General features: G+C 38.6%; 1 protein-coding gene across 1 annotated transcript; it reads left to right on the top strand.

The window, feature by feature from the left end:
- The first annotated feature begins 2,185 nt into the window (after positions 1-2,185).
- On the top strand, positions 2,186-27,166 carry ptp4a2b (protein tyrosine phosphatase 4A2b). The gene is made up of 7 exons (XM_079878020.1): positions 2,186-2,294; positions 18,266-18,542; positions 18,844-18,952; positions 19,054-19,146; positions 22,662-22,792; positions 25,113-25,187; positions 26,006-27,166. Exons 2-7 carry the CDS (start codon positions 18,538-18,540, stop codon positions 26,115-26,117), a joined length of 525 nt encoding a protein of 174 aa, XP_079734146.1. The 5' UTR covers positions 2,186-2,294; positions 18,266-18,537; the 3' UTR covers positions 26,118-27,166.
- Positions 27,167-27,221: the final 55 nt, after the last annotated feature.

The raw sequence follows: 27,221 nt of genomic DNA on the forward strand, positions 1-27,221 counted from the left end.
AAGGGTGTTTTTTCTTTTCTTTTTTCTCCCTAGTAATCATAGATGGGATGTTGACAAATCCAATTCAGATACTCTCATAAATTCAGTTCATATACTATACAATTTAATCAGCACATTCGGTATGTTCAAAAACATCCTTGAAGCTGTTCTGCTTCAGACATCCACCCATCTAAAGAAATGATGTGACTAACACTAGGGGGAGTTTACTTCCATTCCAGTGTTGCTTACAAGTATCACCTGTGATAAAAGGTGGCTCAAAATATCACACCTGTAGCTAAGCATACATCCACCATGGTCTACATTCTTTATAATATTCAAATCAGTTCCAAATCTAATATTTTAACAATAATATATAAGTAATTTTTCATTTTCCACAAAGTATTGGAATAAAGTGTTCTCAAATATAAAATCTTGGATTAATTAAACTATGTTTAATGTTCCACAACGTACAGGAATAAAGTGTTTGCAAATACATATTCTTGGATTAAATAGGCAAGGCAAGGCAAGGCAAGTTTATTTATATAGCACATTTCATACACAATGGTAATTCAAAGTGCTTTACATACTATTAAAAATAATCAGAAGAAATAAGAATATACAAAACAGTTTAAAATAAAGAAACAAGAAAGAACTAAAAATAATTAAAACAGTTTAGAATAAAGAACAGTTTAAAATAAAGAAACGAGAAAGAACTAAAAATAATTAAAACAGTTTAGAATAAAGACTAAAATAAGACACAGTATAAACAGTCGGACAAACAGTGACACAGTGCTCATTCATTAAATGCAAAGTTAAACAGAAGTGTTTTGAGTCTGGATTTGAATGTGACTAATGTAGGAGCACATCTGATCTCCTCTGGAAGCTGGTTCCAGCTGCGGCTGGCATAATAGCTAAAAGCAGACTCACCATGCTTAGAGTGAACTCTTGGAACTTCTAGCTGATGTGATCCTAATGATCTGAGTAATCTGTTGGGTTTGTATTCCGTGAGCATATCTGCAATGTATTGAGGTCCTAGGCCATTAAATGATTTATATACTAGTAATAATACTTTAAAATCAATCCTATAAGTAACTGGCAGCCAGTGTAAAGACCTGAGGACTGGTGTGATATGATCATATTTTCTGGTTCTGCTCAGAATCCTGGCGGCAGCGTTCTGTATGAGCTGCAAATGTTTTATGGTCTTTTTGGGAAGGCCAGTGAGGAGTCCATTACAATAATCCACCCTGCTGGTGATGAAAGCATGCACTAGTTTTTCTAAGTCTTGACTGGAAACAAAGCATCTAATTCTTGCAATATTTTTCAGATGATAGTATGCTGATTTAGTTATTGCTTTGACATGACTATTGAAACTAAGGTCTGACTCCAAAGACACACCAAGATTCTTGACCTGATTTTTAGTTGTTTGACCTTTAGAGTGAAGGTATGCGTTCACCTTGAGAACTTCATCTTTGTTTCCAAACACAATGACTTCAGTTTTGTCTTTGTTTAACTGTAGAAAGTTTTGGCACATCCAGCTGTTGACTTCATCAATGCATTGAAGCAGAGAGTCAATGGGGCTGTAATCATTAGGCGATAGGGCTAAGTAGATCTGTGTGTCGTCTGCATAGCTGTGGTAAGAGATTTGGTTCTTTCTCATTATTTTGCTCATTGGGAGCATATACAGGTTGAACAGGAGTGGCGCAAGAATTGAGCCTTGAGGGACTCCGCATGTCATATATATATTATATAGACAATATATAATTTTCCACAAAGTATCGGAAATTGGAATGCGGTCCTCAAACAATTGCACATATTAGGAGGGGCTTAATGCGTTATAACGTTATTTTTTTACAGGAAACTTAATGCATTAGGCTATGTAAAACTGACTGCGTTTGGCTTTTCTGTACAGTTGTTCAAGCGTCCAAATAATAATTATTTCCATAACGACACAAATTGACAATCTTCTCTGTAATATAATCACAAACATTCAGCCAAAACGGTCTTACGAATGGGCAGTACCAAAACAAATCAACCAGGGCAACTGTCACAAACAGTGCGATTAAAATCAATATTACCTTTAAAATTTTACAAAGCAACATTTCGATGGGTAAATCAAATCCTCAAGTCCTCTTAAAACGTCAACAGGCTGGCTCTTGCGCAAAGATGACGCAGTCACTGACTCCTCCCCTTCAGTTCCTCTCAATTCAGTTTCACTGAGAGAACGACAAACACGACTTCACCCTCAAAGCGGTTACGGCTCTACGTGCACTTTCTCCGGGGATTGCCAAGGGATTTCAATGTTTGGCCCGTTCTTTGTAAGTATCACCTATTACAACTGGCTTTCTGTCCCCTAATATAGCAGAAAGATGTTAAAAACGACTACCCGAGACGTTTGTTTGCCTATTTCAAGTGTAGCTGTGAAAGCTCGCGTTCAGCCGGTGAAGGAGCTCGCGAGTGTGGCAGCCATTTGCCCGCGTACGTTTGAACGGAAACTCCTTAATCGTCTTTTATTTGTTTTCACGGTTGAACGGTTTTTAACCGGGTCAGGGACGGTTTGTCGCTCATTCCTATATTTGTTGATTTATGAAGGGTCTGGAGTTCTCCTCAGGCTGTCTGGCTGTCCTGTACTGCGCTGGCTAGCCGCTTGCTAGCGGTCTCATCATCAGCCAGAGACCGTGTCAAGAAGTTAACTTACTCGGACAGTTTATTTGCCGCTACACTTTTAACTCTGTGTTAAGATATATGGTTAATTCCGGGTCTGAACATAATATTTAAGGATTACTCATTTTTCACTATTTGACTGGCTGTTAGGGTCAGCGAGGGTGCGATTGGATTGTTAGCCTGGGAGCTAACGTTAATGTTATTAACTGTCAGATAACACTTTATCGTCAAACTCCAGAATGTTCCTGATTTCAGCTCAATTGTTATGCAAAGCGTGGAAGATTAGAGTCCTTAATTTTAGATTTTCTTTTTACTGTACCACAAACCTAGCCAATTCACGTGTGTGTAATTGGTTTTTTCATATTCGTGTTTGCTTTATTTTAATTGTGAGTCTGACATATGGTAAATCTTTAAAGCCGACCCGCGTCTTTGATCATTCCTGTATTCAGCACCTGGTTAAACTGTAAGCTGATGATCCAGCATGAGAGCTGAACTGCGTAGTAAACTAGCTGCTAAGCCGATAGTTTTTAAATGCCATGCTTGTAGAACAGAACAGGTAAGGTGACGCATGGGGGAATCTGAATTAAACCGGTATGCTTGATATGATCCAAGATTGTTGTTTTAAGGTGCCATGTGTAGTATTTGATGAGTCACCTGACTTCATGCTCCACTTGTTCTCATCCCGCTCCTGTGTAATCAACTCAAGGAAACTGTACAGGTCTTGGTAATGCACTGGCTTTGAGACGGGACATTGGAAGTTGTAAAATTGCCAAGTGGGAACAAGTCAGGACATGTTTTAGAGCTTAAGGTATCTGCATAATATAAAGTGAGAAATTTCAATAACATGACAAGGTTTTTTTTTTTTTTGCATGAAGACATGGTTGAGAGGGGACATTAAATTTGTTTGAAATCCTGAAACTGTGACAAGGTTGCTTTTTATCGCTTTGACCTTGCCTTATCTACATATTTATTGGACAGGTAACTTACGGCCTCTGAATATAACACTGTGACTTATTTCACAATTTAATCAACGTTGTTATACATATATGGGCATTTCATTGGTACTGGTAGTTTGACAGATTTCTTATGTTTACTACACTGGGACTGCTTTAAATAAATGTGAGCACAACATGAGATATCTATACTTTAATATTTTTTTTATTGAAATATCATTAGCCTACATAAACTTGCAGATCTATTTCTGTAACTAGGCTACATGTCATCACATTAACAGCCAGTCAGTGTTTAACTTTACACTGGTATAAGTTTCATGAACCTGGAAGTACACAACACTTTGAGAAGTAATAATAAGTTTGCTGTATCATCTGTTACATTTGCAGGTGTTGATTCAGTTTCAGTAACGTTTCATGCCTAGACTTGAGGCCATCTAAAGATTTGCCTTTACTTTTTTTTTCTAAAACAAGTTGGAAAGTGAGTAAAACATTTGCCTTAATGGAGAGATGTTTGTTCATTCCTCAATTAAATGGAACTGTGTGTGAATTTCATCCTTATTCTATTTTCTTATTGAGGGCTGATCTTTTATGCACTCATATCTGTGTTCAGTCAGGACGGTGGATCCTCTCTGTGATGATTTCTGGCATCGCTGTGCTTTGTACGTCCACACATCTCTGTCCAATATTATACATAATTGAATGCATCATCATGACTTGTTGCAGTACATAAGTAGAAAGAAGACATAATCAGCATGGTGCTGCTTTGTGCTAGTATTGGCAAGTCTGCTGAAACCTTTCTCACTGTTAAGTTAACTAACATAAAGACTATCATATGAAGGCCTGATAACCTTTCAAAACTCTAAAGTACAAACGTGTTTTTTTGAGGCCTGTTCGGACCATATTTATAGCTTGTTTGGCATTTTGGGCTGTCAGTAGCCACTCTTACTGGGCAGCATGTTAAATGTCACTGGTAGCAGTAGTTCACAGCTTGTTAACAAACATGGATCGAGTTGTGCCTCACAGCAGGCTTTCTTAAAACATCTACACAACTGGCAACAGCATGACTCCCATTCCTCCCACTGTCTTTTCAGCTTGTCTGCTTAAATATTGAAGGACTGTTGTACCCTTTGAGCCAGCATTGCAAGCCCAGCTGGAGCGCGGCTAACCCTTGATAAATGAGTGTGGTGCTGCTCGCCACAGTCTCATCCTGACCTGCAAGACATCTGCTCCCTCTGCATGGCTTCGATGCAAGCTGCATGATGTGGCCTTTGAAAAGGCAGTCAATCCTCAAGATTTCTGTGCTGAATAACATGAACTGTCTGTCTATTGTTTGAGTCACTCTATTAGGTTTACAGTCACAGTGCTGTACGCTTCAACTTGACAGGAAGTGGGCAGGTTTGTGGCAGCATTTACAAGAGCCACCCTCTTAGCGGAGTTTCCACTGAACAACTTCTTGTCTTCCCTCAGTGCTTCTGCAACACAATAATGTGGTGGCAGTGTTTTTTTTTTTCTTTTTTTTTTTTTCTCAACACATCAGTTTTTGACACTTCAGTCAAATTGCACAAGCTGACAGAGTAGACATTTTTAAATACATTCTTTAAAAAATTTCATCGCTAGCTTTAAACAAAGGTCTAAAATTTGTAGATCTTCTATAGACCTTATGCGCCAGAGAAACGAGGGCGCCGCCATTTTTAGAATATTGTCTTTGAACTTCCATTTTTGCGGTCACTCTGTATATTCCTATGGCATTGCTGTCCAGGAGTAATTAGGAGAATTTACTTAATGTAAAGTTAACGAAAGTTATCATGAGGATTGTAATGTTTAAAGCAGATGTCTTAACAAATGTCAGTAGACCAGGAAGATTTTAAAACGAGACGTTCATTCATAAATACGTAATATCGCTGTGAAAATACAGACCGGAAGTCAAAAGACAACGAGCGCAGCGCTGAAAAGGGGCGGGGCTACATAAGGTCTATAGAGCTGGTAAGTCCCGCCCCTTCCGCTAACCCCACTGGACCTCTAGGTTGAAAAATCGTCAATGCAAGTGAATGGGAGAAAATAATTATTTTCTGGTCCCGTTTGAATTGTGCCATGAATGTGAACATATGTTGTCTGTGAATTTTTAATATAATTTTTCGTGTAAAGAATGCTACAATTTAGCGGGTAGAAGTTTGATACGGTTAGACTTTGTGTGAGAGCACATTGTGGACTACAACTCTTCGCTGCTTTCGACACGTTTGAAACGTCACCACCACTCACACACGGACACTAGCTCACGGATCCCGCTAAACATGGCTGTCTTTGGTGCACTTCACCGCCTTCTTTCAGGGAGAGGACAAAATCGTTGAGGTTGGCGACAACCACGGGTAAGTCAACTTTATGGGGTGACGTCACATAGGCGACATGTAGTCTTTCTCGTTATATCTTTTCCACAACTGCTAGCCGAAGAATCATACAATATAATGTCAAACTCGTAACATGAAAAATTATATTAAAAATTCACAGACAACATATGTTCACATTCATGGCACAATTCAAACGGGACCAGAAAATAATTATTTTCTCCCATTCACTTGCATTGACGATTTTTCAACCTAGAGGTCCACTTGTGGTTTTACGGATGGGCGGGACTTACCAGCTCTAAAGGAACTGGAGCTTCTAGCGGCAGCTGCAGTGACGCAATTACTTAGCAATCAGCGATTGGCTCTTTTATTTAGAAGGAGGGACGTATTCTGCCATATTGCTCGTTGCAGTTTCTCCCATTCATAAGTAATAGGAGTGAACTGTCTTTCTATTAGGGATGGGAATTTTGCAAAAATATTGTATTTGAATATTTGGGCTTATAAAAATCGAATATTCATTTTATTTAAATGACGTTCAACGAGAAACTTTTTAAAAACGTAAAAAATAACGTATTCTTTCACCATTTCTGAACAAGCTTATGATTAGGCAATATACACAACAAGCTTACGATATATCTTAAGGTTTTCTTTAAGTTGAAAACAAGCGTGCCGGAAAGTGAAGCCAGAGCGTCTCGATCGGCCTCCCGGTGGTTGGTCCCAGTATAGGTCATAAACCCCGCCTCCCCATGAAGTCTAATGGACGCGATGTAAACTAAACGATCAAATTACACTTCAAATAATTTTTTTCCAAAGATGTTTTCTGTCATTTTTATGCTAAAAGCGTGCCATAATAGGACTTTGCTGGCTTCACTTTTCACCAATGGAAGAGAGTGAAGGGGCGTCATCCATCTTTTTTTACAGTCTATGGTTGAAAACATTAAACAATGTGTAAACAAAAAAATATAAAGAACAAAAGCATTTAAGCTCAAGCAGTGCGAACGGAAAAAAAAAAACGCTAGTAAAGCAGACTGCGCCAATTATCGTATACACGAGTCCGTATATGGTTATCGTGTTTATATTGTTTCACGTTCATGTTGAGAAACAATATCCACATGCTTGAGTGAGAAAACGCACTGCGCTGACAGGCGTTGCAGAGACAAAGATAACGGTGTGCTAAGCAAAGTTTTTAACAGCACTTTGCGTTTTCTGTTCTTAATCCTGTGTCCCTCAACGAAACTTGAAGTATATATGTCTCAATATCATTTTGCTATCTGATAAGGCATCATCTCAGCTCACTCGGGGTACAGCTGCGCTTTCCTGCAGTCGTGAATGCAGTGATGGACAGCTGTCTTTCCTCATTCGACTGGTGTTTGGATTTCATGTGATTTCTCATTGTGGTGGTGATTTTATGATGACTGTTTCATTAATTTGATTAAAAGTAATTCCATTTTGTAATATCATTTAATAAGATCATTTTCATCTAAGTAATTCCAAACTTTGCGAGGCATAGAATGACATTATGTGATCAAATACAATCAACTTGTTAACACGCTCCACAGCGCCACCCAGTGCATTTAATTATAACTGAGTTAGTGTTTGGGATTTATCATGGATTCACTGCATTTACAGCCAGCAAAGCAACGTAGTAAAATTCGGATAGTATTTTATTTTTCGAATAATAAGATCGAATATTCGTGCACACACCCCTACATTCTTTATCTAGGCTATATAGTCTTTGGCATGGCTTGTCAGAGGTGGGCAACCTTTTTGTCGTGAAGTGCTATTTTTAAGTTTGTTAGTGTGGCAATATGTTTTAAATTTGTCAAAATCCTTTAGTTGGTTTGTTTTCGGATTTATATTAGACTTTGAATAACAGGTTTCCAATGGGATTTCTTAATGTATTTTTACTGATCCGATTTGTTAAAACTGTTCCATTCACACTTGGCCACATAAATGTCTCTGTAAAAACACATACATATCTGTTCTTCAATTCCTGTGCCATATGCAAATTCAAGTTCACGTCAATAAGAGCAGCAGATATGAGGTTTATTTTAATTATCAGCTAATTTCAAGCTCAAAGACCGCAAACTTTGTTTAATTTGCCGCAGATTGCTCGTTGATCGCTGGCTATGTGTGTTGCAGCAGCGCTCGGCACTGTTTTCATATTTTTTTTAAACCATTTTTGGAGGAGTAAAATTTACATATGTGGCTTCAACAGTCTGGTGCAGTTTCATCTAGAATGTGAAAACACCTGGTCTTTTCACAATCTGATAGCTATCCGATCAGAAAAAGCATGAAGTGAGTTTTCAAAACATTGTCATTGTCGTGTGTGTGTGTGGAATGTTTAATAGGACTCTATATAGGCTTGGTTGAATATTTCTGAAATTTATAGCATTAACTTTTTGGTAACACTTTACAATAAGGTTAATTAGTTAACTTTAGTTAACTACATTAATTAGCATTAACTAATAATGAACTGCACTTATATAGCATTTATTACTCTTTATCAATGTTAATTTCAACATTTACTAATACTTTAAAATCTTGTTAACAACTAACGTTTAACAAAGATTAATACAGTAGCAAATGTATTGTTCATGGTAGCTTATAGGGGTGTAACAATATATTGTCACAATATATCGCAATACAAAAATGCATCAGTATGTATCGTGGATGGTGACAATATGTATTGTGTATAATTTACCCAAAATGAAAAATTCTGTGTGGTGAAAATTCAAGTTTTCAGAGTTTTAGTGTCAGAGCTACATTAAACTAGTATAATGTTGAATATAATGCAATGGGGGAATATTTATGGCTCTATGGAATATTTCAGATTACACGATTTTAGCGCGATTTTGGCACGATCCGGTTGACATAGGGTGTCGTGGGGATTCGTAAACGACAACGGCCATCGGGACGCAAGATTCGATCGTTTCATCTTCGATCGTTTCCATCTCGTCCACGATGGGTTGAGTATGTGAGCGAGAGTGAGTGTGCGCGAGTGAGTGAGTGCGAGCAACACTGAGTGTGTTTGTGCGCCATTGAGCGAGTGTGTGTGCGTGTGTGCGCGAATAAGTGAGTGAGTGAGCGAGAGACTGTGTGTGTGTGTGAGTGTGTGTCGTTTATATACTGTCTATGTGTGTGCGTGCGAGTGAATGTGTGCGTGTGACGGCACGCGATGACTGGTCGGAAAGCAACGTGTAGTCTGACATGTTTCTTGTCCACAACACGACAAGATTTTAGGAGTCAAAATCGTGTAATCTGACACCGTGACTTCAGACACAAAAATCTTGTAATCTGAACCAGGCATTATTCATCGTGTCAGGCTGTCTGTTGCGATGTGTTCATCACGCGGGTTCATATCGCGATGACGATGAAAATTCGATGTATCGTTCAGCCCTATTACCAATTTATTTTTTTCAAAGCCAAGCACAACAGATTCAGCAGAACAAACTGTAAGCTGTTATTCAAACGGACTCAACTTGTGTGCGCTTAATGCGCAGCGGTCGTGCTAACGGTTTGTCAGAGGTCCTAACTTAATAAAACAAGCTGTGTTACTCTGAGGAATGATTAGCTTTAAATGTAGATCTGTAGGCAGGTGCGAGATACTGCCGTACCTTATTGAATTCATTCCCTTTTAAAATTGCATCCTTTTTTGAGGAATATTGTGATTATGGCAAAACACAGCACAAGAATGATGATGGCTTCGTTCTGGCTGTACCTTATTGCCTTGTCTGAGTGAGATTACTGCTGTGCTGAGCCCCTGGTTTTGGCAGCAGATTTCTCCCTTTCTACGCTGTTGTCTTTTTGATGCACATTTTCATACCAACTGCTTTCAGCATAAAAATGGTTGACCTCTTCCTTGGATCTGTGCAGGGAGCTGATGATGGCATCGTCTTTCGACCCAACCCTAGTAGGGATGCACGATTATATCGGCCACCATATCGGTATCAGCCATATATGTTCCTTTTCAATGTTATCGTTATCGGCCCGATAAGAAAATTTGGCCGACATATTAAAGCTGATAAATAATGGATTTTTCCTTCAGATGCGCACTGTTCGCCATGATGGTTTTGAATTACTTGAAATATGATTGGAATCACTAAGTGCAACAGTGAAGTCTGTCATATAGGCTACATAAAATTATATTAAGAACATTATAATTGTGTGCTTGGGACGTGGCTTTTAATAATGAGACTTGTTTTTGTAATCAGGCTCTCAAAAATTCTATAAAAATTTGGTTTTAGATTATTCGGTCAATATACCGTTTATTGGCTTTCAAGTAAAAAAAAAAGATCGGTATCTGCCAATTTTTATATCGGTGCATCTCTAGTCGGCAGACTTTGAACAGTTTATCAGGCTTTGCTCAGTAGTCAAGACTGGGCATGATAAAATACATTTCTATGTAAAGGGAGTTTCCTTTTTGTTGCTATGGGCTGGCTGAATGTCATGACTGACAGAGATACATACAAAAATGTTATCCATAGTGAGTAAATGAATCTATGATTCAGGGAGTTCTTCTCTAGCTCTGCTTAGAGACTAGTGAGGAATGCAGACAGACGGGCCTCAAGAATGTGTGTGGCATTCAGTGTGTACCTCAGGTGTATTTATAGGCCACTAAGTATGCTTTACACAGATTTTTATTTTTGGTCTTTGAGATAAAGAATGCCGCATTCTGAACTGCTAGTCCTATTTAAACCGCTTAATAGCTACTTTAACTTGATGACCCCTATGGTCCATTGGTTATTTGATGCCCTTTGTCTTTTGTTACTGTCTGCATGGTGTAATTCAGGCATGATTATGCTAACTTTTTCCTCTTAGCAACTTAAAACAACACCTGGAGAGATGGAGCATTCATTCTTACAGTGTTATCCTGTCTCAAAGCAGGACCCATATTTCCTCTCTTTTTCTGAGAATGGCACTGGTGGCCTCTTTAATGTTTATTAATACTCAGAATTCACACTCGGGTGCCTCCATTCTAGCAGGCAGAAGGAGCGAAGTTCATCCTTTGTGTTCCAGTGTAACATGAGTCATGACTTCTTCACCTTCTGGTGACGTTAGGTGTGAAATCCTAGTGTTTTTTTTGTCAGTTCTCGGTTAGACATTTACCTGAGGAGCCGTTCAGTGTTTAAAGGAAAAGAGTAATATTTCAACCCAGGTCTTTGGCTGTATGTAGAGCTCTGTTATATAGATTAAATCTCACCTTAATATCAGCATTAAATGAGAATTAAAAAAATGACAGCATAATTTTAAATGAAATAACTACTTCTGGTGAAACAGATTTCTCTCTGACACACCCCGCCCCTTTCTTACACTTGACTTCAGAACTCTCATTCAGATCTGCTTTCATCCAATCAACAAACAATGGATTGAATTCTTTCTTTTTTTCATTTTCATTATGTAATATTACGAGATCTAAATGACAAATGTTGTTTTTTTTGTTTTTTTATATCCCCGGAAAAATCATTGTGAATATTTAATGTATCGCTCAGCCCTACCTGTACGCTATCAGCTGAACAATATTCCGTTTACTACTTTATGGCAGTGCCAACAATACAGTGACACCTGCCCAGCCAAACCTCTTTTCTGTTCTCATGAGTGTCAGCCGACTCACCTTTTCATCTGTAATGCCCTGGAATACCGCTAACAAAACTGAAACTCTTTGGCGGTGTCTATTCAGGGAGCTTAATGCAAAATCAGTTGTTGCTTATTACAGTAATCGGTAAAGGAATGAATTACCTCCTTTCTCAGTTATGCATTTGTGGTGGCCCAACTTGATCCAACTTGCTTTTTCTCTTATACTCTCCCATACCATTTTAATTAAACATCCTGGGAGTTGTTGTATGATTGCTTGTGGCATGGCCTGTGGAAACCTGCATGGCTGCGTATTAACCTTTCTGGAACTGATGTAAAGTTTACTGCTTGTGGAATTTGCTTAATGGCCTCAAATCATTCCTGTCCTGCTATAGGATAGACTTGGGCTTATCTTTGTGAATTCAGGCGTTTGCTCTTGTGGTTTTAGTTGCCGCTGCACTTTCTCACGTGGCTTCCACCACAGCAGTACAGCATGGTGATTGCAAGAAGTCAGGCAGATCTGAACAGGTGTATCCTCACGTTTCGCTCCCTCACTGCTTGGTATCTTCCGCATACTTTATAGTGGAAATGGAGTAGAGAGTCTGTAACAGCGGTGCATGTTTAAAGCTCCGGAAGTTCTAGTGAGAGTGACATAACAAGGGAAGCCTTTGCACTTTTGTGGTAAAGTGCGCAAGTATCAACACTTGTGTAAAACACAAACATGCATGTTCTCATGCAGGATTCATGTGATCAGTTTTCTGCTGTTCGCTCTAATGGCAAGCATACTGAAGTAGCAATCAATGGCAAATCTCCAGAGTGCTCGTCACCTGAAGAACATTTTTCTTGTACTTGCATACATCTGTTCTGTGTAATTGGGGTGAGAATCGCATGCGTCAGTGCTGTCGGGGGAGTTTTTCTGTGAATTGTCAATGCATGGGTGGATGTTTGCTCTCAGCAGGGTGGAGTGCATATGCGTGTGCCAATTATGCTGTGTTGAAGGGATACTTGTAGTTTAAAAAGACACTGTCTGTGCTGAAGCAAAGAATAAGTCTGGAAAGTGTGTACCAGTACTGTGGTACAAAGTCCACACACACACATACACACTCACACACACTCACTCTCTCTCACACACACACAAACACACACACACACACACACACACACACACTCGGGCTGGGTATCGTTACAAATTTTCGATACCGGTTCCTGAACAATACTTTTTTTCAATACCAATTTTATGAACAGATAATGTTATTGCAGAGGCTAATGTAATGTAGCTAACATTAAGGATAAGCACACTTTACAAGATGCCTAAAGTTTAATGCGAGTTAATTCTGTTTTTCCCCTTCAAATTCTTCTGGATTCTGTTTTTTTTCCCGCCGTTTAAATTTTTCTGCATGGTTAAATTAAATTGTAGTAATCAAAAAGCATGTGTAATTAATTTAAATCATGAAACGTGTTCAATTTAACAGCAATTTATTAAGTTTACAAAAATTACCTTCTTGTTGTTTTTGTTTGTTTGTTTTTTTCATATTGCATTTTATTTTTACCCAGTTCTGTGCTCTGTTTAATTTTGTCTATATTCCATTTTAATGGTTTAATCAAAATCATATCTAATTAATTAAATTCATAAAAACAACTTAATTTATTAATTTGTATACAATAATAGGGTCCTATGAAATGTTTTTAAATTGTGTGTGTGCATTTAATTTATTTTTCTGGTAATCAAATGAAGGCATAAAACTTTAATTTATATTTTATTAAAATGAAATTTTAAACAAGCTCTTTAATTTTTTTGCAAACAAGTGCTACACAACAGAGGTTTACTGTAAAAATTATAACATGGAAGAATTTGTTTTAATAATATTTATTAGTAGTAGTAGTAGTATTACATTAAGATGAACATTATACTGTGCAAGAGTAATATATTTCTATATATTTCTAACTAAACTTATTTTGACGGATTGCAGTCTAGACTCTAGACCACCTTCTGTGGTATGATGATAGTTTCTCTCAAATGAAATGTTGTCAAAGTGAGAATATTTGTCAAAGTGAGATTCATGATGCTGCATGCTTATTGTTTCACTGACGTTGACAAGATTAACCGCTCGGGTATCCAAATTTGGTACCAAATGACAAGACATTTTTTTTGATACTCGATGGTATCGAGGCAATTTAGTTGGTGCCTAAAATGTATCGAACTCGATACCCAGCCCTAACACACACACACACACACACACACACACACACACACACACACACACACACACACACACACACACACACACACACACACACACACACACACACACACACACACACACACACACACACACACACACACACACACACACACACACACACACACACACACGAGTTTGGGGTTGTAAGATTTCATAAAGTTTTTTAAAGGAGTCTCTTATGCTCACCAAGGCAGCATTTATTTGATCAATAATACAGTAAAACCGTTGTATTGTCAAATCTTTTTACGTTTTAAAGTAACATTTAGTAATTTAATATTTTAAAATGAAATTTTTATTCAGAGACCATTTTAATATGCTGATTTGGTGCTCAAGAAACATTTATTATTCTCAATGCTGAAAACAGGCTACTTAATATTTTTGTGGAAATCGTGATTACATTTTTTCAGAATTCTTTGAGTAGAAAGTACAAAAGAACTGCATTTGTTTGAAATAGAAATATTTTGTAACGGTATAAATGTCTTTAACACTTGCATTAAATTAATCAGTGATTTCTTACTCCTGGAAAAAATGTGACACAATGTTTAGCCTACTTATTTGAGATATACTTGAAGGCAATGCAATTGCTTTAACTTGTTAATACAACCCTGTGTGATTATAGCCAGGGGTTTGAGCACAGCATGAGCTGGCACAGCTCTTATCTTTGGTTTTCTCTGCATCGCTCTCTCCGTCCCTCAACCCAAGGCCTGTGATCTCACAAACTCATTCCCAACAGTTGTGAAGGAGAGAGGAAGGCCTTGCAACTGACTCTGATACAGGTCAAGCTTTGAGTCGGCAGTTCAGACAGAACTTAAGGGGGAAAAAATAGGTGTGTTTAACAAGTAGAAATTAAATCAATTATTGTTACATTCTAGTATTACTCTATTTTCACTTTTTTTTTTTCCTTTTTTTTTTTTCATCAAATGACATTCATTTTTCATGAGTGAGTCAGTCTGCTTTAATCTTGGCCTAGTTCTGTGTGTTCTGACATGCTGTGCAATGCATCTGCACACCCTTTGGCCCATATTTAGCGCAGGTTTCTGACTGGATTTATCATGGAGGATGAAAACACAGCCTCAGTGTCCCAGCTGGATTTGTTACTCAAATCAGAGGGATCTGAGAAGGATCATTGCTTTGCTGTTGGCATATTAGCTATTCAAAAGCCCTGTAATCTGTTTCGCTGGCTGAGGAGCATTCAGATGATTTTGGCAGGGTTAGCATGTTCTCAGATGCTGCTTTTAGATGTTTTTGTTATGCCCCTATTTGAAAGCCACAAATAGTTAGGTTAAGTTATATGTACACATTCACACTCATTAAACCTCTATTACACTGGTGTTTATATCACAACATGAGTCACCCTTTCCTGCAATTGCTAAATTACTGCAAATGCATTTTGTAGTATTGCTAAATCCCTAGAATTCATTCAATCAAATTCATTCACATAGATTCTCGCCCCTGCTCTTACAGTATGGGATATGCTCAGTCACGCTACGTAAAACAGTCCGTACCGCCTCTATCACCTGTTTGGGCTGCTGTGTTCCCAGATAGAGTGCTCATTATCACTATGTACACTACTCTCCTAGATTATGACAAGAGCAGACGAATGGCCTTTCAAACTTTCCCAGCTGTGTTGGGTCGAGGGAAAGAGGGCTCATGGAAGAGAGTAAATGGAGAGAGATAGACAGAGCTCTGGACCCAGTGACCTCTCGTCTAGATAACATGCAGCAGTATTTCACAAAACAGTGGGCAACATGAAACTGTCATTTCTGAGAAGTCTTCCTTTTTCCACTACTCTGTTCGTTCATGCACAGGGCAGCTGATGTGTGTGTGTGTGTGTTTATATGCGGCAGGGGAACTGAGCAGGGTGTACGTGTGACACAGCAGAGGCTTCACACTGGCTCGCCTCCGGTGTTAGAGAAACTGAATGTCTTACCGGACAGTTCCAGTTCTGCCTAGTTGAAACGTGTGACCTCTAAACGCTAGATGTGTCTTGTGAGAGAAGATTGTGTGTAGTGTATTATTGCCAGCTATGTGATTACCTAGTGACTTTAAAGGCACAAAGATGTAAGATGTATTCAAAACTTAATTTTTTTCCGTCTGTCTTTTCTTTTCTCTGTCACTTCCTGTCTCACTGTTACATTGCACTCATTTCTTCCCCATCTGTTCTGGTAGTAGCAATTACAGGAGTGGCTTGCAAATGCGGTTCTATGATTTGCATGAGTTCCTGGTAAAAGTAGAGCAGGAGGAAGTAGAGCCTTTATAGGAACGCCATTTCACACAGCTGCATCCCTGATTGTATAGCTTCTCATGGGGCTTTTTATTTGCATTGTTTACACTTGGCATTTGCATGCATTTTGAGAGATACTATCACCAATGTGAAACAATGTATGATAAACACTGTAATATAATTTGACAGCTATCACTTATAGTTTAGCCTGTCAATCTTCACCATCAAGCTTAGTAACATACAGCTGTGCATCACCACAGTGCAACAGTGAAAAGGGACCCTCTCAAACAGTGTCGTGCCATATGTTGTTAAAGCGGCATACTGGTATTGTGGAATAAAAAATGTATATGATAACAAAAATAAACACTGGTATTATTCGATATGAACCGGTATATCGCCCAGCACTAGGGCTGGGTTAAAAATATAAATTTCTCAATTTTAATCGATTCTCATTTTGAAGAACCGACACTGATTCTTATATACCAATATATTCAGTCTATGCTGTTTTCAGTTGATGAATGAACAAAGCTTTGTCATGCACCTTCCATCCAATAAATCGTTGAAAACAGGTTGTGCATTTGTCAATGCCCTGCCCTACTGAATACAGGTGTAATGGTGTCCAAAATATTTGTTCTGAAATCACATTCTGAGCTGGTGAGGAATGAATATGTCCCAAGTCGTATCTGTAGTGTAGACATGAATGTGTTCTGATGCATCCCTGATAACAATCCACCCACATATCAATAAACACTAAAACAAAGGACTTGTAATAAATGGCAGTGCTTTTATCTAGCAATACTTTTCCTCCTGATATTATATAGATATTTAATTTTGATTAATTTGTTCATTCATATCATGTCCAACAGTTCAGTAATGAAGATGCGGGCCATCTATATAAGCTCTCTCATGAATCTTGCTCTTCGAATCGGTTTAAATACTCCCAAATTCTGTCTATTAATGTAGTCACAGGAGAAACACATGACCAGATCAACCAAGACTGTATTGTTACGAATATAAGACAACCCCCCTTTTTTTTTTAACTTTTAGTCTTTTTGGGCTCGCCGTCTTCTAACGTTACACTCTGACACTGTATTTGGCTGCTTAATGAAATTTGTTTGACTCCTGCTTTTATGAGTCCTGGGGGAAACACTTGTTTTACTCAAATTTGGGGTGTATTATTAACATACAGTTTAGAACCCGAATATAAGACAACCCCATTTTTTCAGAAAAACATCGTCTTATATTCGGAGCAATACGGTAATATCAGGTGTAAACAGGGTCATTGTCTCGTTTCCTACAAGGCAATGCGGCACCTCAATGTCACAATAGCCATCTCTTTCCACCTGTCCTATGCCTTTGTGTGGTTATTTCCTTGTGCAGCTCAATTATCCTGTCTGAACCATTTCATGGTTTTCTAGTCTTGAGCAAGCTTTTAGCTCTGCTGCTCTTTTGATAAGATAACCACTTTCCTAGTCTTGCTGCTTTTTCTTTCTTGAAGAGGCCACTTTATCTTTTGTGCCATCTATTTAGCCTCATCTGTTGGATATAGTGTTTGAGACTGCCTCTTTTTCTTCTGAGAATTGCAACTTGTTGACAATCCAAGTCTTCTGATGTTCCTTTTTTTGAAATCGTGTCTGTCTCAACATGTCCAAGTCTCACATCATGAAGACTCTCATTGTGTGTGTGCTGTTTTTTTTATTTTTTCTTAATGTGGTTATTCAATCTGTTGCAGATCAGGGAGCCAAGATGACTTGGTTACTTTGATGGGTGTCCTTTTATTGTGGATGGGGGTGGCGAGTCGAGGAGAGAAGCGTGGGACTGTGAAACAGTTGAGGCTGTTTGAAGCTTTGCCTGACTTTAATCCTTGCGACTGCCTTTTGAGTTTTCAGAAACTTAGGAACAAGTCCTCCCTGTATTGTCCACTTTGTGCCCTTTTTTATCTCAGCCTTTACCCCCCCCCCCCCCCCCCCCCCCCCCATGCGCACTACTTTTGATTAGAGAGAGACTACATTTAGAGGCAAACCTGCTATTTGCATGACACAGGGCATTGTGCTCCATGCCAAATCAGGAAGTAGGTGTCTTGATGTCTTAGACTTGCTGTTATAACCTGTCTGCTTCAAATTGCCTTTCTCAATGAGACAAGTCACTGGCTTATGCAGCTGCAACAAGGGTGAATCATCAGTCCGAGCTGAGCAGTACTACTCTTAAGATTTTAAAGGATGTCTAAATGATTGTTCAACTGAAGATATCTCATTCTGCACTCACTGTCTTCTTTCTCCCTCTCTCCAGTGTTTCTGTGTTGATTCGGATCACACATATATGGCGTTTGTGACCGTCTGCGGAGAGTTCTGCCAGGCTCAGCACCTCACCTTTGTGGACAAGTGAATTGTTAGCCGCCCGAGGGACTACGCTACCCAGAAGCCTCCCTGACAGCCAGCACACTGGGTCCAGTCTGTCTCTTCTATACCCTTTTGGGATCCTGTGTAGTCCTCGAGCGCGCCCGCCTCACTTCCTTCCTACAACCTTTTCTCCCTGTAGCCAATCATAAACTCTTCTCCTGAATGGGGTAATCTCAATTGTCTCAATTGGATGACTGAAGGATAGTCTCCCTTTTTCTTTATTTTCCTTTCAAGTTTCACATCCTTTTTTATTTTTATTTTATACATCCTTTGAGCATCGTGGACTAGATCACCCTCCTTCTGGCTTTTGTTTGTACTTATAGTAGTCTAGTGTCCACTCACCATTGCACCCAATATTATTTTTTTTTGTCTATTTATTTTTTCATACTGCTGAGATCTGAGCCAAAGATTTTTTTAAAGAAACAAAGGAACAGGAGTTATAAGTACTTCATTGTAATTGTTTTAAAGACGTCTTGCCAACATGAACCGCCCTGCCGCTGTTGAGATTTCCTATGACTGCATGAGATTCCTCATCACACACAACCCCACCAACTCCACTCTCAACAAGTTCACTGAGGTAAGGGAGCTGTCTGAATCCTGCTTTTGTGAATGAGCTTGTCACGAAAGGGGAAACCCAAATATCTTCTCTTACACGTTTCACTCTGCCTCCCTCCTTAGGAGCTGAAGAAGTTTGAGGTGAACACACTGGTGAGAGTATGTGAAGCCACCTATGACAAGGCACCAGTGGAGAAGGAGGGCATCCAGGTCCTGGTGAGTAAATCTAATTGAAGATTTGAAGAACAGTGTTTAAAGGGAAGAAGTAAAGAAAAGGTGCTCATTTTGTCACACTCAATGACAGTGCTTTTCTGCAAGATGGTTGATAAAAAGGCTACTATTGAACTCCCAGTAGTAATTCACTGGACCTAAAGGGCAAATAATACAGTAGTTGCTTCAACTGAGCCAAAACTCTGACAATAGCCCTTGGCCATCCTTATTGTTGAACTCTGTTCATTATTATTTATTGTGCTTTTTATGTTTACTAAATTGTAAATATTGAGCTCACATGCACTGCCTTTCAAAAGTTAGGGGTCAGTAAGTGTTTTTATTTTATTTTATTTTGTTATACTTTTATTCAGCAAGTATGCATTAAATTGATCAAAACAGAACAGACATTTGTAATGTTACAAAAGATTTCTATTTAAAATGAATGCTGTTCTTTTGAACTTTTTTTATTCATTAATAAAATCCTGAAAAAAATGTATCACAGTTTTCACAAAAATTAAGCAGCACAACTATTCAACATTGATAATAGAAATCACTTCATTCTAATCAAATTCAACATGAAGTTTAACCTTCTTACAAAATTAGAAACCGTTTTTCCTGTAACATCTTGGAGTTTTATTGTGCATAGTGAATATATGCAGTAATTGTCTTTATCAGATATCCAAGACTTTCACGGATCACTATTGAATATAGGTAGCAGTTAGGGCTAATTGAGGTCTCCTGTGTAATGAATTAAGTCCTATTTACTATGAGTTTTATAATTGTTTACTAGATTCACGTAATGATTTTTTTGATTTTATTCAAAAAACGATTTTATTGATTGCTTTGTCCGGTTTGCAATGGTCTTTTCTGTGATCGCTTCTCAAAAGGGCGAGTGATCAAGCAAAACCTCCCGTGCTGGTTTCTCTCTTTTGGATTATATAGGTCGTTTCACCCAGAGCCCTACTGATGTCACTAACAAGTGTTGTATGTGGGTGTGTGTAATAAAAACACCTTCTTGGTGGCTTTTGAAAAAAAAAAGAAGCTTACTCTGCATATTTATACTTGACATTATCTTGTTCTGACCCTGCTGGAAAAGCCTAGATAGCCCTCCTAGTTTATTTACCATCTCTGGGGCCGGTTGCACCAGCTGGATGCAAAAAAAAAAGTTGGGTGCAAATTCTACGCTGGGCTTAGCTACGCCCAGCCTTCCGATAAATATTTACACCTGTTGCACCAACTAAACCAGGCGCAATTACGCCCAGCGTAGATGATGTGCATCCACGCTGACACATTCTACAGCAGTTATATTAAGATGCCATTCAAAGTTTGCTATTATTAAAGAACTGAATTTCTCATGATATCATAACAAGTGAAGCCACAGCACCGTCTGATTTCAATTTTGTAAATATGGCCTAACGAGTCAGCGTTTTTATATCTGAACTCCCTGTTCAATGCAAACGTCCAAAGCATTTAAATACTTATTTGAAGTCGGGAATTGTCTCTGCTTATTAAAATTGTGAAAGATGCATGCAAGTCTTCTGCAAATATTGAATCTGAATACAGACTTGTGCGTTTTTAATGTATGTGCATACAATTACAGTTATTCACATTTGTCATGTAATTGTTGTGTTAGATAATTTACTGTATTTTAGTACAGTAAATTAATTTAAATGAGTGGCTGGCTATATCACTTGCTGTGAATGGTCTTAAAGAGGTCCCTCCGAGCAAAATGATGCATGGTATAAAATTTCGGCCAATATCCCCAGATATATGTTCATATTTAATATTTCCAGCATAATTACATGCAGAAATTTTGTTAGGTCAGTTACCTGTGTCGGCAGTGTGCAGTAGACACACTCATCTTAACGATTGCTCTATATTTCATATTCTGTGTGAATTAATCATAAACATTAGTTCACATCCACAGTAACAATTAGTTCACATACGTGAAATGAATCTTTTTCGTGATGAAAACACTCTTGTCAAAATAATTTAAGCTTGTGCATGCTAATTTATTAAGCATGTGTAGTGTACCGTGAAATTAGTGTTCCTTGTCTATTAAAATCAACAGAGAAAGTCATGACTTTTCACTCTACACCTATCTTTGACTAAGCCTAAGATTTAGTCTCAGACGTACGCTACGTCTTGATGGGGCAACAGGTATTCATTCTACTTAGGGCTTAAAACGCATTTTACGTCCGGACTAGTCTTTCAACTGGGTGTATGTCCAGCTTGTGCATCCAGCCCCTGATCACCTGTACGCTGCATGCTATGTTGGTAAACAGAAGATATTTTGACAGCTACAAATGTTTTATAAGCAGCTATATCTGAGGATTAAGTCAAGCCAATTTCTCCTGTAAAAGAGGAAATTTCCACTCCTGCCTTTGTTCCATTTTATGTATTTGATCATTTTTCTCCTACAGAATATTATTTGAAAATAATAAGGAAGGAAAGGTGTTAGAAGGGGAACAATATCCTTACTTCCTTAAAGAGAAGGTACAGAGCAGTTTAAACTCTACAATCACGGTAGGGTGGTAACAGTCAGCAGACTGTGTGTGTGTGTGTGATATATGGCCCATGGCATCTGTCTAACTGCAGCTGTAACCCAATACCTGAGAAAAGATTTACATCCCTGCTATTCAACATTGCACCACGAACATATTTCTTTGGAAGTGGCTCACTCACAATTGACGGGGAATGGCTGAAGAAAGAAAGAAGGTTTGATTGGGAACAAGGGATTGCGTGTATGAGAAGCATAGTAAGAGAGAGAAGCTGAAGCTGTCTGTGGGTCAGCATGAGCGCAGCGGCCCAGACAGCTGCACAGACACAGAACTGCCAGCCAGTCTGTTTCCATTATCTGTCATTCTCGCCCCCACACACCCTTTCTCTTTAACATTCCCAAGCACCAAATCTTCTCACACGCTCAGATCTTGGGATATTCAAAGAGGAAATGGAAAGCAGACCTAGATTAACTACATAAAACTGCTAATAATTAATGCAGTCCTAAGCTGTGTTTAGTGATGCAAATGGATTCACCAGAAAACCACCATACTCCCTTAGGATGACATTAGACTTGTGCGTCATTTCGGTGAACCTGATACATCTTGCCCTGAACTCCCCTCTGTCCTCCCCACTCCTCCTGACGGCTCTCCTTATTGATCTCATTTTGCCAGCTTCACATTATATCTTAATCTCCCAGGTCTGTCCGTCCTCTCCTCCTTTGTCTCCGCATAGCTCTCTCCTCTCAGGCCTTTCTCGCTAGTTGTGTGGTTTGGCTGGGAGGAGTCCAGATCTCTGTGGCCTTCTGTCTGAAAACAATTCATGAGGGCTTTCTGCTCTTCCACAATGCTTTGCTCCACAAGCAAGTTCTGCAAGGCCACATGCAAAACTTCTCAAGTTAATCAGCTGTTTTACCTTGTATGTTCCCTCTAATGCTCTGGAATGTATACAAACATTGAAGCATTTAGTCAAAATCTAAACTGCTGTTTGTTTATTCCTGTTTTTTTTTTTCATGGCTGCAGGACTGGCCCTTTGATGATGGAGCTCCGCCCCCCACCCAGATCGTAGATGATTGGTTAAACCTGCTGAAGACTAAGTTCCGAGAGGAGCCAGGATGCTGCGTCGCCGTTCACTGTGTTGCAGGGTTGGGCCGGTCAGTCTTCTAGTTGTAAAAGTGCTTCTTGAAATGTTTGTCACTCAGAGAAGCCCTCTTTCATCAACTCTAGTGATAGGACGTATGTCTAATCTCGAAAGAGACAAAAACTGCGTTTATTTGATAAAAAAAACAGGAATATTGAATATGCAAAAATATATAAATCTTTAAAAAATAAAAAAATATTGTGAAATATTTGTATAATTTAAAATAACCGTTTTCTATTTTAACATTTTAAAATGTAATTTATTCTTTTGATGGCAAAGCTAAATTTTTAGCAGCCATTACTCCAGTCTACAGTGTCATGATTATATGCTGATTTAGTGCTCAAGATGCATGTCTTATTATTATAAATGAAAACAGTGATGCATAATATTTTAAAGGAGCTGTATGTAAGAAATGTATTTCATTTAATCATAAAATGGCCCTGATATGTCACTAGACATTAAGAAATCATGTTCATTTCAAATACTTATATCACTGACAACAGTAGTCCGGCCAGGATATTGTCATTTAAAAAGTGAAGTTGCAGCCCTCAACTGATGTTGATGTTGTCATCTTGTGTTTTGGCCTGAAGCGCCGCCCTCCACCTATCTACCAATCACGAAGTCAGTAGTGTTTCAGCATCGGGGTTGCCAGCTCTGCTTTAGTTACCACAGCTGCATAGCAGCCTACTTTCCTGCTGGATCCTGCAGCCTATCTGGCAACCTCGAGTCAGGGGGGAGGGGGAGGGGATACACCGCTCTACAGTAATTTGAAAGTGATTGCAGTACCAGTTTTGGCCACAATCTTACATACAGCTCCTTTAATGGAAATCATAATAAAAAAATAGTTGTTTTTTTTTCAGAATTCTTTGAATAATAAGTTCAAAAGCATTTATTTGGTATCTTTTTCTTTACTGTTATTTCTGATAAATTGAATGCATCCTTGCTGATTAAAAATATTGATTTCTTTAAAAAATATATAACTGATCGCAAACTTTTGAACTATAGTGTATGGTGCATTTTTATTTCTAAAGATTAGCTGTTGAGTTTCTTTAAATTAGAAAAGAAAAGTGACAATAAGCAATATAACAAACAAGGTTAATGCAGATATCCCACCCTGCAAAAACTAATTTCCGGGAGATGGCACAACACCCCCCAACAATAATATATATAATAAATATGATATTATTTTGTGTAAGCCGCCTTTTAAAGTGGTACATTCATTCAATAGTATTTGTGTGCCGAGAGTGATGTAGTTGAGTGTAACGAAAATAGATTAAAGGGTTTCCACAAAATCCAACGCAAGTGGTCACAGAAGAATCATTTGAAAAGCGTGATAATACCAGGTTTAACGGTAATGAGTCTTGGCTGACCACTGATCTGTTCTTGTGTCTTGATACCATGTGGAAACAGGCTTTCTCTCTTGCTCGCTCAATTTCTGGTATTTTAAATATAATTTGCGGGCGTCAGGGAGCCACTATCAATATGCGGGAGACTCCCGGACCTTCTGGGAGAGGTGGGATGTCTGTTAATGGCACTTCACCTTTTGGATTGTTGCAAACAGTAAAGAATCTTAAACACATTCACACACAGGTGAACTTGAAACCTGCCTAATTTTACTGGACATCTAGTTAAGAACGAGTTGATTAGTTGCTTAAGCAACCCATGTCTAGTCAAAAATACATAGTTGTGTAATAAGTGCATGTGAGACCCAATTGTGTTTTCTTCAAACACTTGCTAACTTTTGCATATTTAGCACTTCTCTCTCACCTTTTGCATAAACCCGCTGACACACACGTACGCACAAAACCAGTGTCTCAACTTGCGAAGTTAAGCGTCTGTGACCTGCTGGTGTTAGTATGGTGCTAAAAATGATCTTGCATTCGTTTTCTTGAGCTCAGTTTACACCAGTTCTTTTAGGGACAAACAGCAGCACCATTTAAAACGAGCCTGTGGTCGTGCTGCTCTCCAAGCGTTGAAGTGTTGTTTTGTTGTTGTTTTGTGAGAACTCAACTACAGACTGCCTTCTCAGCTCTTTACCTCTTTTTGCACACAAGCAGCTCAGAATACAGTTTTCTCTGTGAACACAAGCACTCTTTTTGTTTTTGAGCTCCCAAAGATGGTACACTCTGATTTGATTGTTGTTGATGCAGGTGCAAAAATCATGACCTGAAAATGGATATTTAGGGCCCGAGCACCGATGGTGTGAGGACCCTATTGGAATTGCTCCGTTTATTTTGAGTAGGGTTTTTTTTTTTTTGGTCATTAAGCTACAGGTTTTCAAGTTGAGTGAAACCTTGCATTGTATTGAAAGCTGTTTTGTCTTGTTTTCATAGAGCACCTGTGCTGGTGGCTTTAGCCCTAATTGAGAGTGGAATGAAGTATGAAGATGCGGTGCAGTTTATAAGACAGTAAGTAGCTCGGATCATTTGTCCCTGATCATTAATTCTGACATTCTAACTTCTGCTTTAAGGTTGGATACACTACACAACTTTTAAAATATCTGAACCCCTTTTTAAACACTAGGCATCATACATTTGACAACTTTGTAAATGGTTACAGAAAAAACTGAGCATCATACACTGAACGACGGAGGATCAGACACTACCAGACTTTCTGAAGTCGTTCCAAACACAAACTTGCACAGAAAAATGCTCCTCATTGCTAGGAAACGCATGACAGATGGAAACAATATATTCTTAAAACCTGACCAAAATGTCAAACAAGTTTGATATCCTTTGACTGGATGGAGTCAAATACCCCTTTCACACATTGTTTTTATTGGTAAGTTATTGGCAAATTACCATTTAGAGATCATATGTGAACCAGGAACATTTGTTCTGGCAAATTTCCGGAATGAGAAGTTAGAACATTACCAGAAAATTACCAGTATGATACTATGTGAGAAGAAAAAATATGATTACCAGCATGATGCGAACGAGGGCAGGACATGCTGACCTAAGAAGTTTGCTTTGGGCCAATCATAAAGCCCTGTCGGATCTGTTTACAGAAAGCTCTGCTGCTTTTAATAGTTTTTCTTTGTAAACTTGCTCTAGACTGACATCTGACCACAGTCTGTCAACTCTTACTGTCTATCTGCAGACTTTGCTCTGACTTTTGGCATCTAGCGAAACTAGGAGGAAATTATTTGGGTAAAAGTTGTGTATTCCAGCCTTTAGTAGATTTTAAACTGCACTCTCATGTAAATTTTTATTTTTTTATTTTTTAGGAAGAGACGTGGAGCCTTCAACTCCAAACAGCTTCTTTACCTTGAAAAATACAGACCCAAGATGCGTCTGCGGTTCAAGGATGCCAACGGTCACAACTGCTGTGTCCAGTAGTGTGTCATTCTGTCAGTCATACAAAACAACAGTGGGAATTTCAACCAGGGTAGAGGGGAGCAAAAGCTGTGGGTTATAATTGTGGTGATTTTTTTAAATCAAATGAATCATGGCTAATCGATCACAGAGATGTAATGAATGAACGCTGATCTATGGATTCACCAGCAGTATCAATGCGAAGGGTCAAAGCACACAGATCAGCCCGTAAACCTGGTTGGTTAACCAGCGTTAACAGTCACGGGCAAGAATATACACAAGTTCCCCTGATTTCCCAAATTTACAATCATGGGATGACTTTTTATTTTGTGTTATTTCAGAACGAGTACTTTGAACCATGATGAAAAGATTTACAATTGTAAAATGCTGTCATTGTTGATTTTTATTAAGACTTATATTGGTGGGCATGTTCCTTTTTTTTTTTTTTTTTTTTTTTTTTTTTTTTAGCATTTCCACAGACAATAGCCAATTTTGTTACAGAAACAACTCTTAAGTAGGCATATGATATTTTTTCATGAAGTTCCTTTCCAATGCAGCAATTGCCCCCTTGAAATCACTTTTAATTTAGGGTTAGCCTAGGTTTTAAATATGTCAGCTGTATTTATTCACAATAATTAGTGTCTTGTCAGGAGTGTGGGTGTGGGGTTAGGACACTTCTTTCTTTCATGGAGCCATGTTATTTTCTCTCGTTTTTGTAATCTATGGGGAGTGCAATATTCTGTCCAGCTTAGAAAAGCCCTCACCCTTAGGACCGTCCTACATCCAAATTCAAATACAGGAGGACACTTGGCCTGTCTTAGGTACTCACTTTCTATAGCTGCTCTTCGCTGGCTGGTCAGTAAAAAGCTTTACCGTTGACCTGGCTGTGACACGCACACGTAATGTGTACACACTTAATCTGTCACTCTACTGTTCAGCCCTCAGACACTGAAGGAAGTGAGAGGCGGGAGACTGGTCAGCTCTGGGTTTATTTTATTTTGAATCATTGTGCCCATTTTGAAAACACCCCCACTTCATCTTGGTTTTAAGACAAATAAATAAATTGAAATTGATTCTGGCCTATTTTCATTGTGTGTTCCTTCCTGTAATATGTTAGCTATTTACTGT

The sequence above is a fragment of the Squalius cephalus genome (genome assembly GCF_949319135.1).
Source record: "Squalius cephalus genome assembly, chromosome: 8".
Classification (NCBI taxonomy): Eukaryota; Metazoa; Chordata; class Actinopteri; order Cypriniformes; family Leuciscidae; genus Squalius; species Squalius cephalus.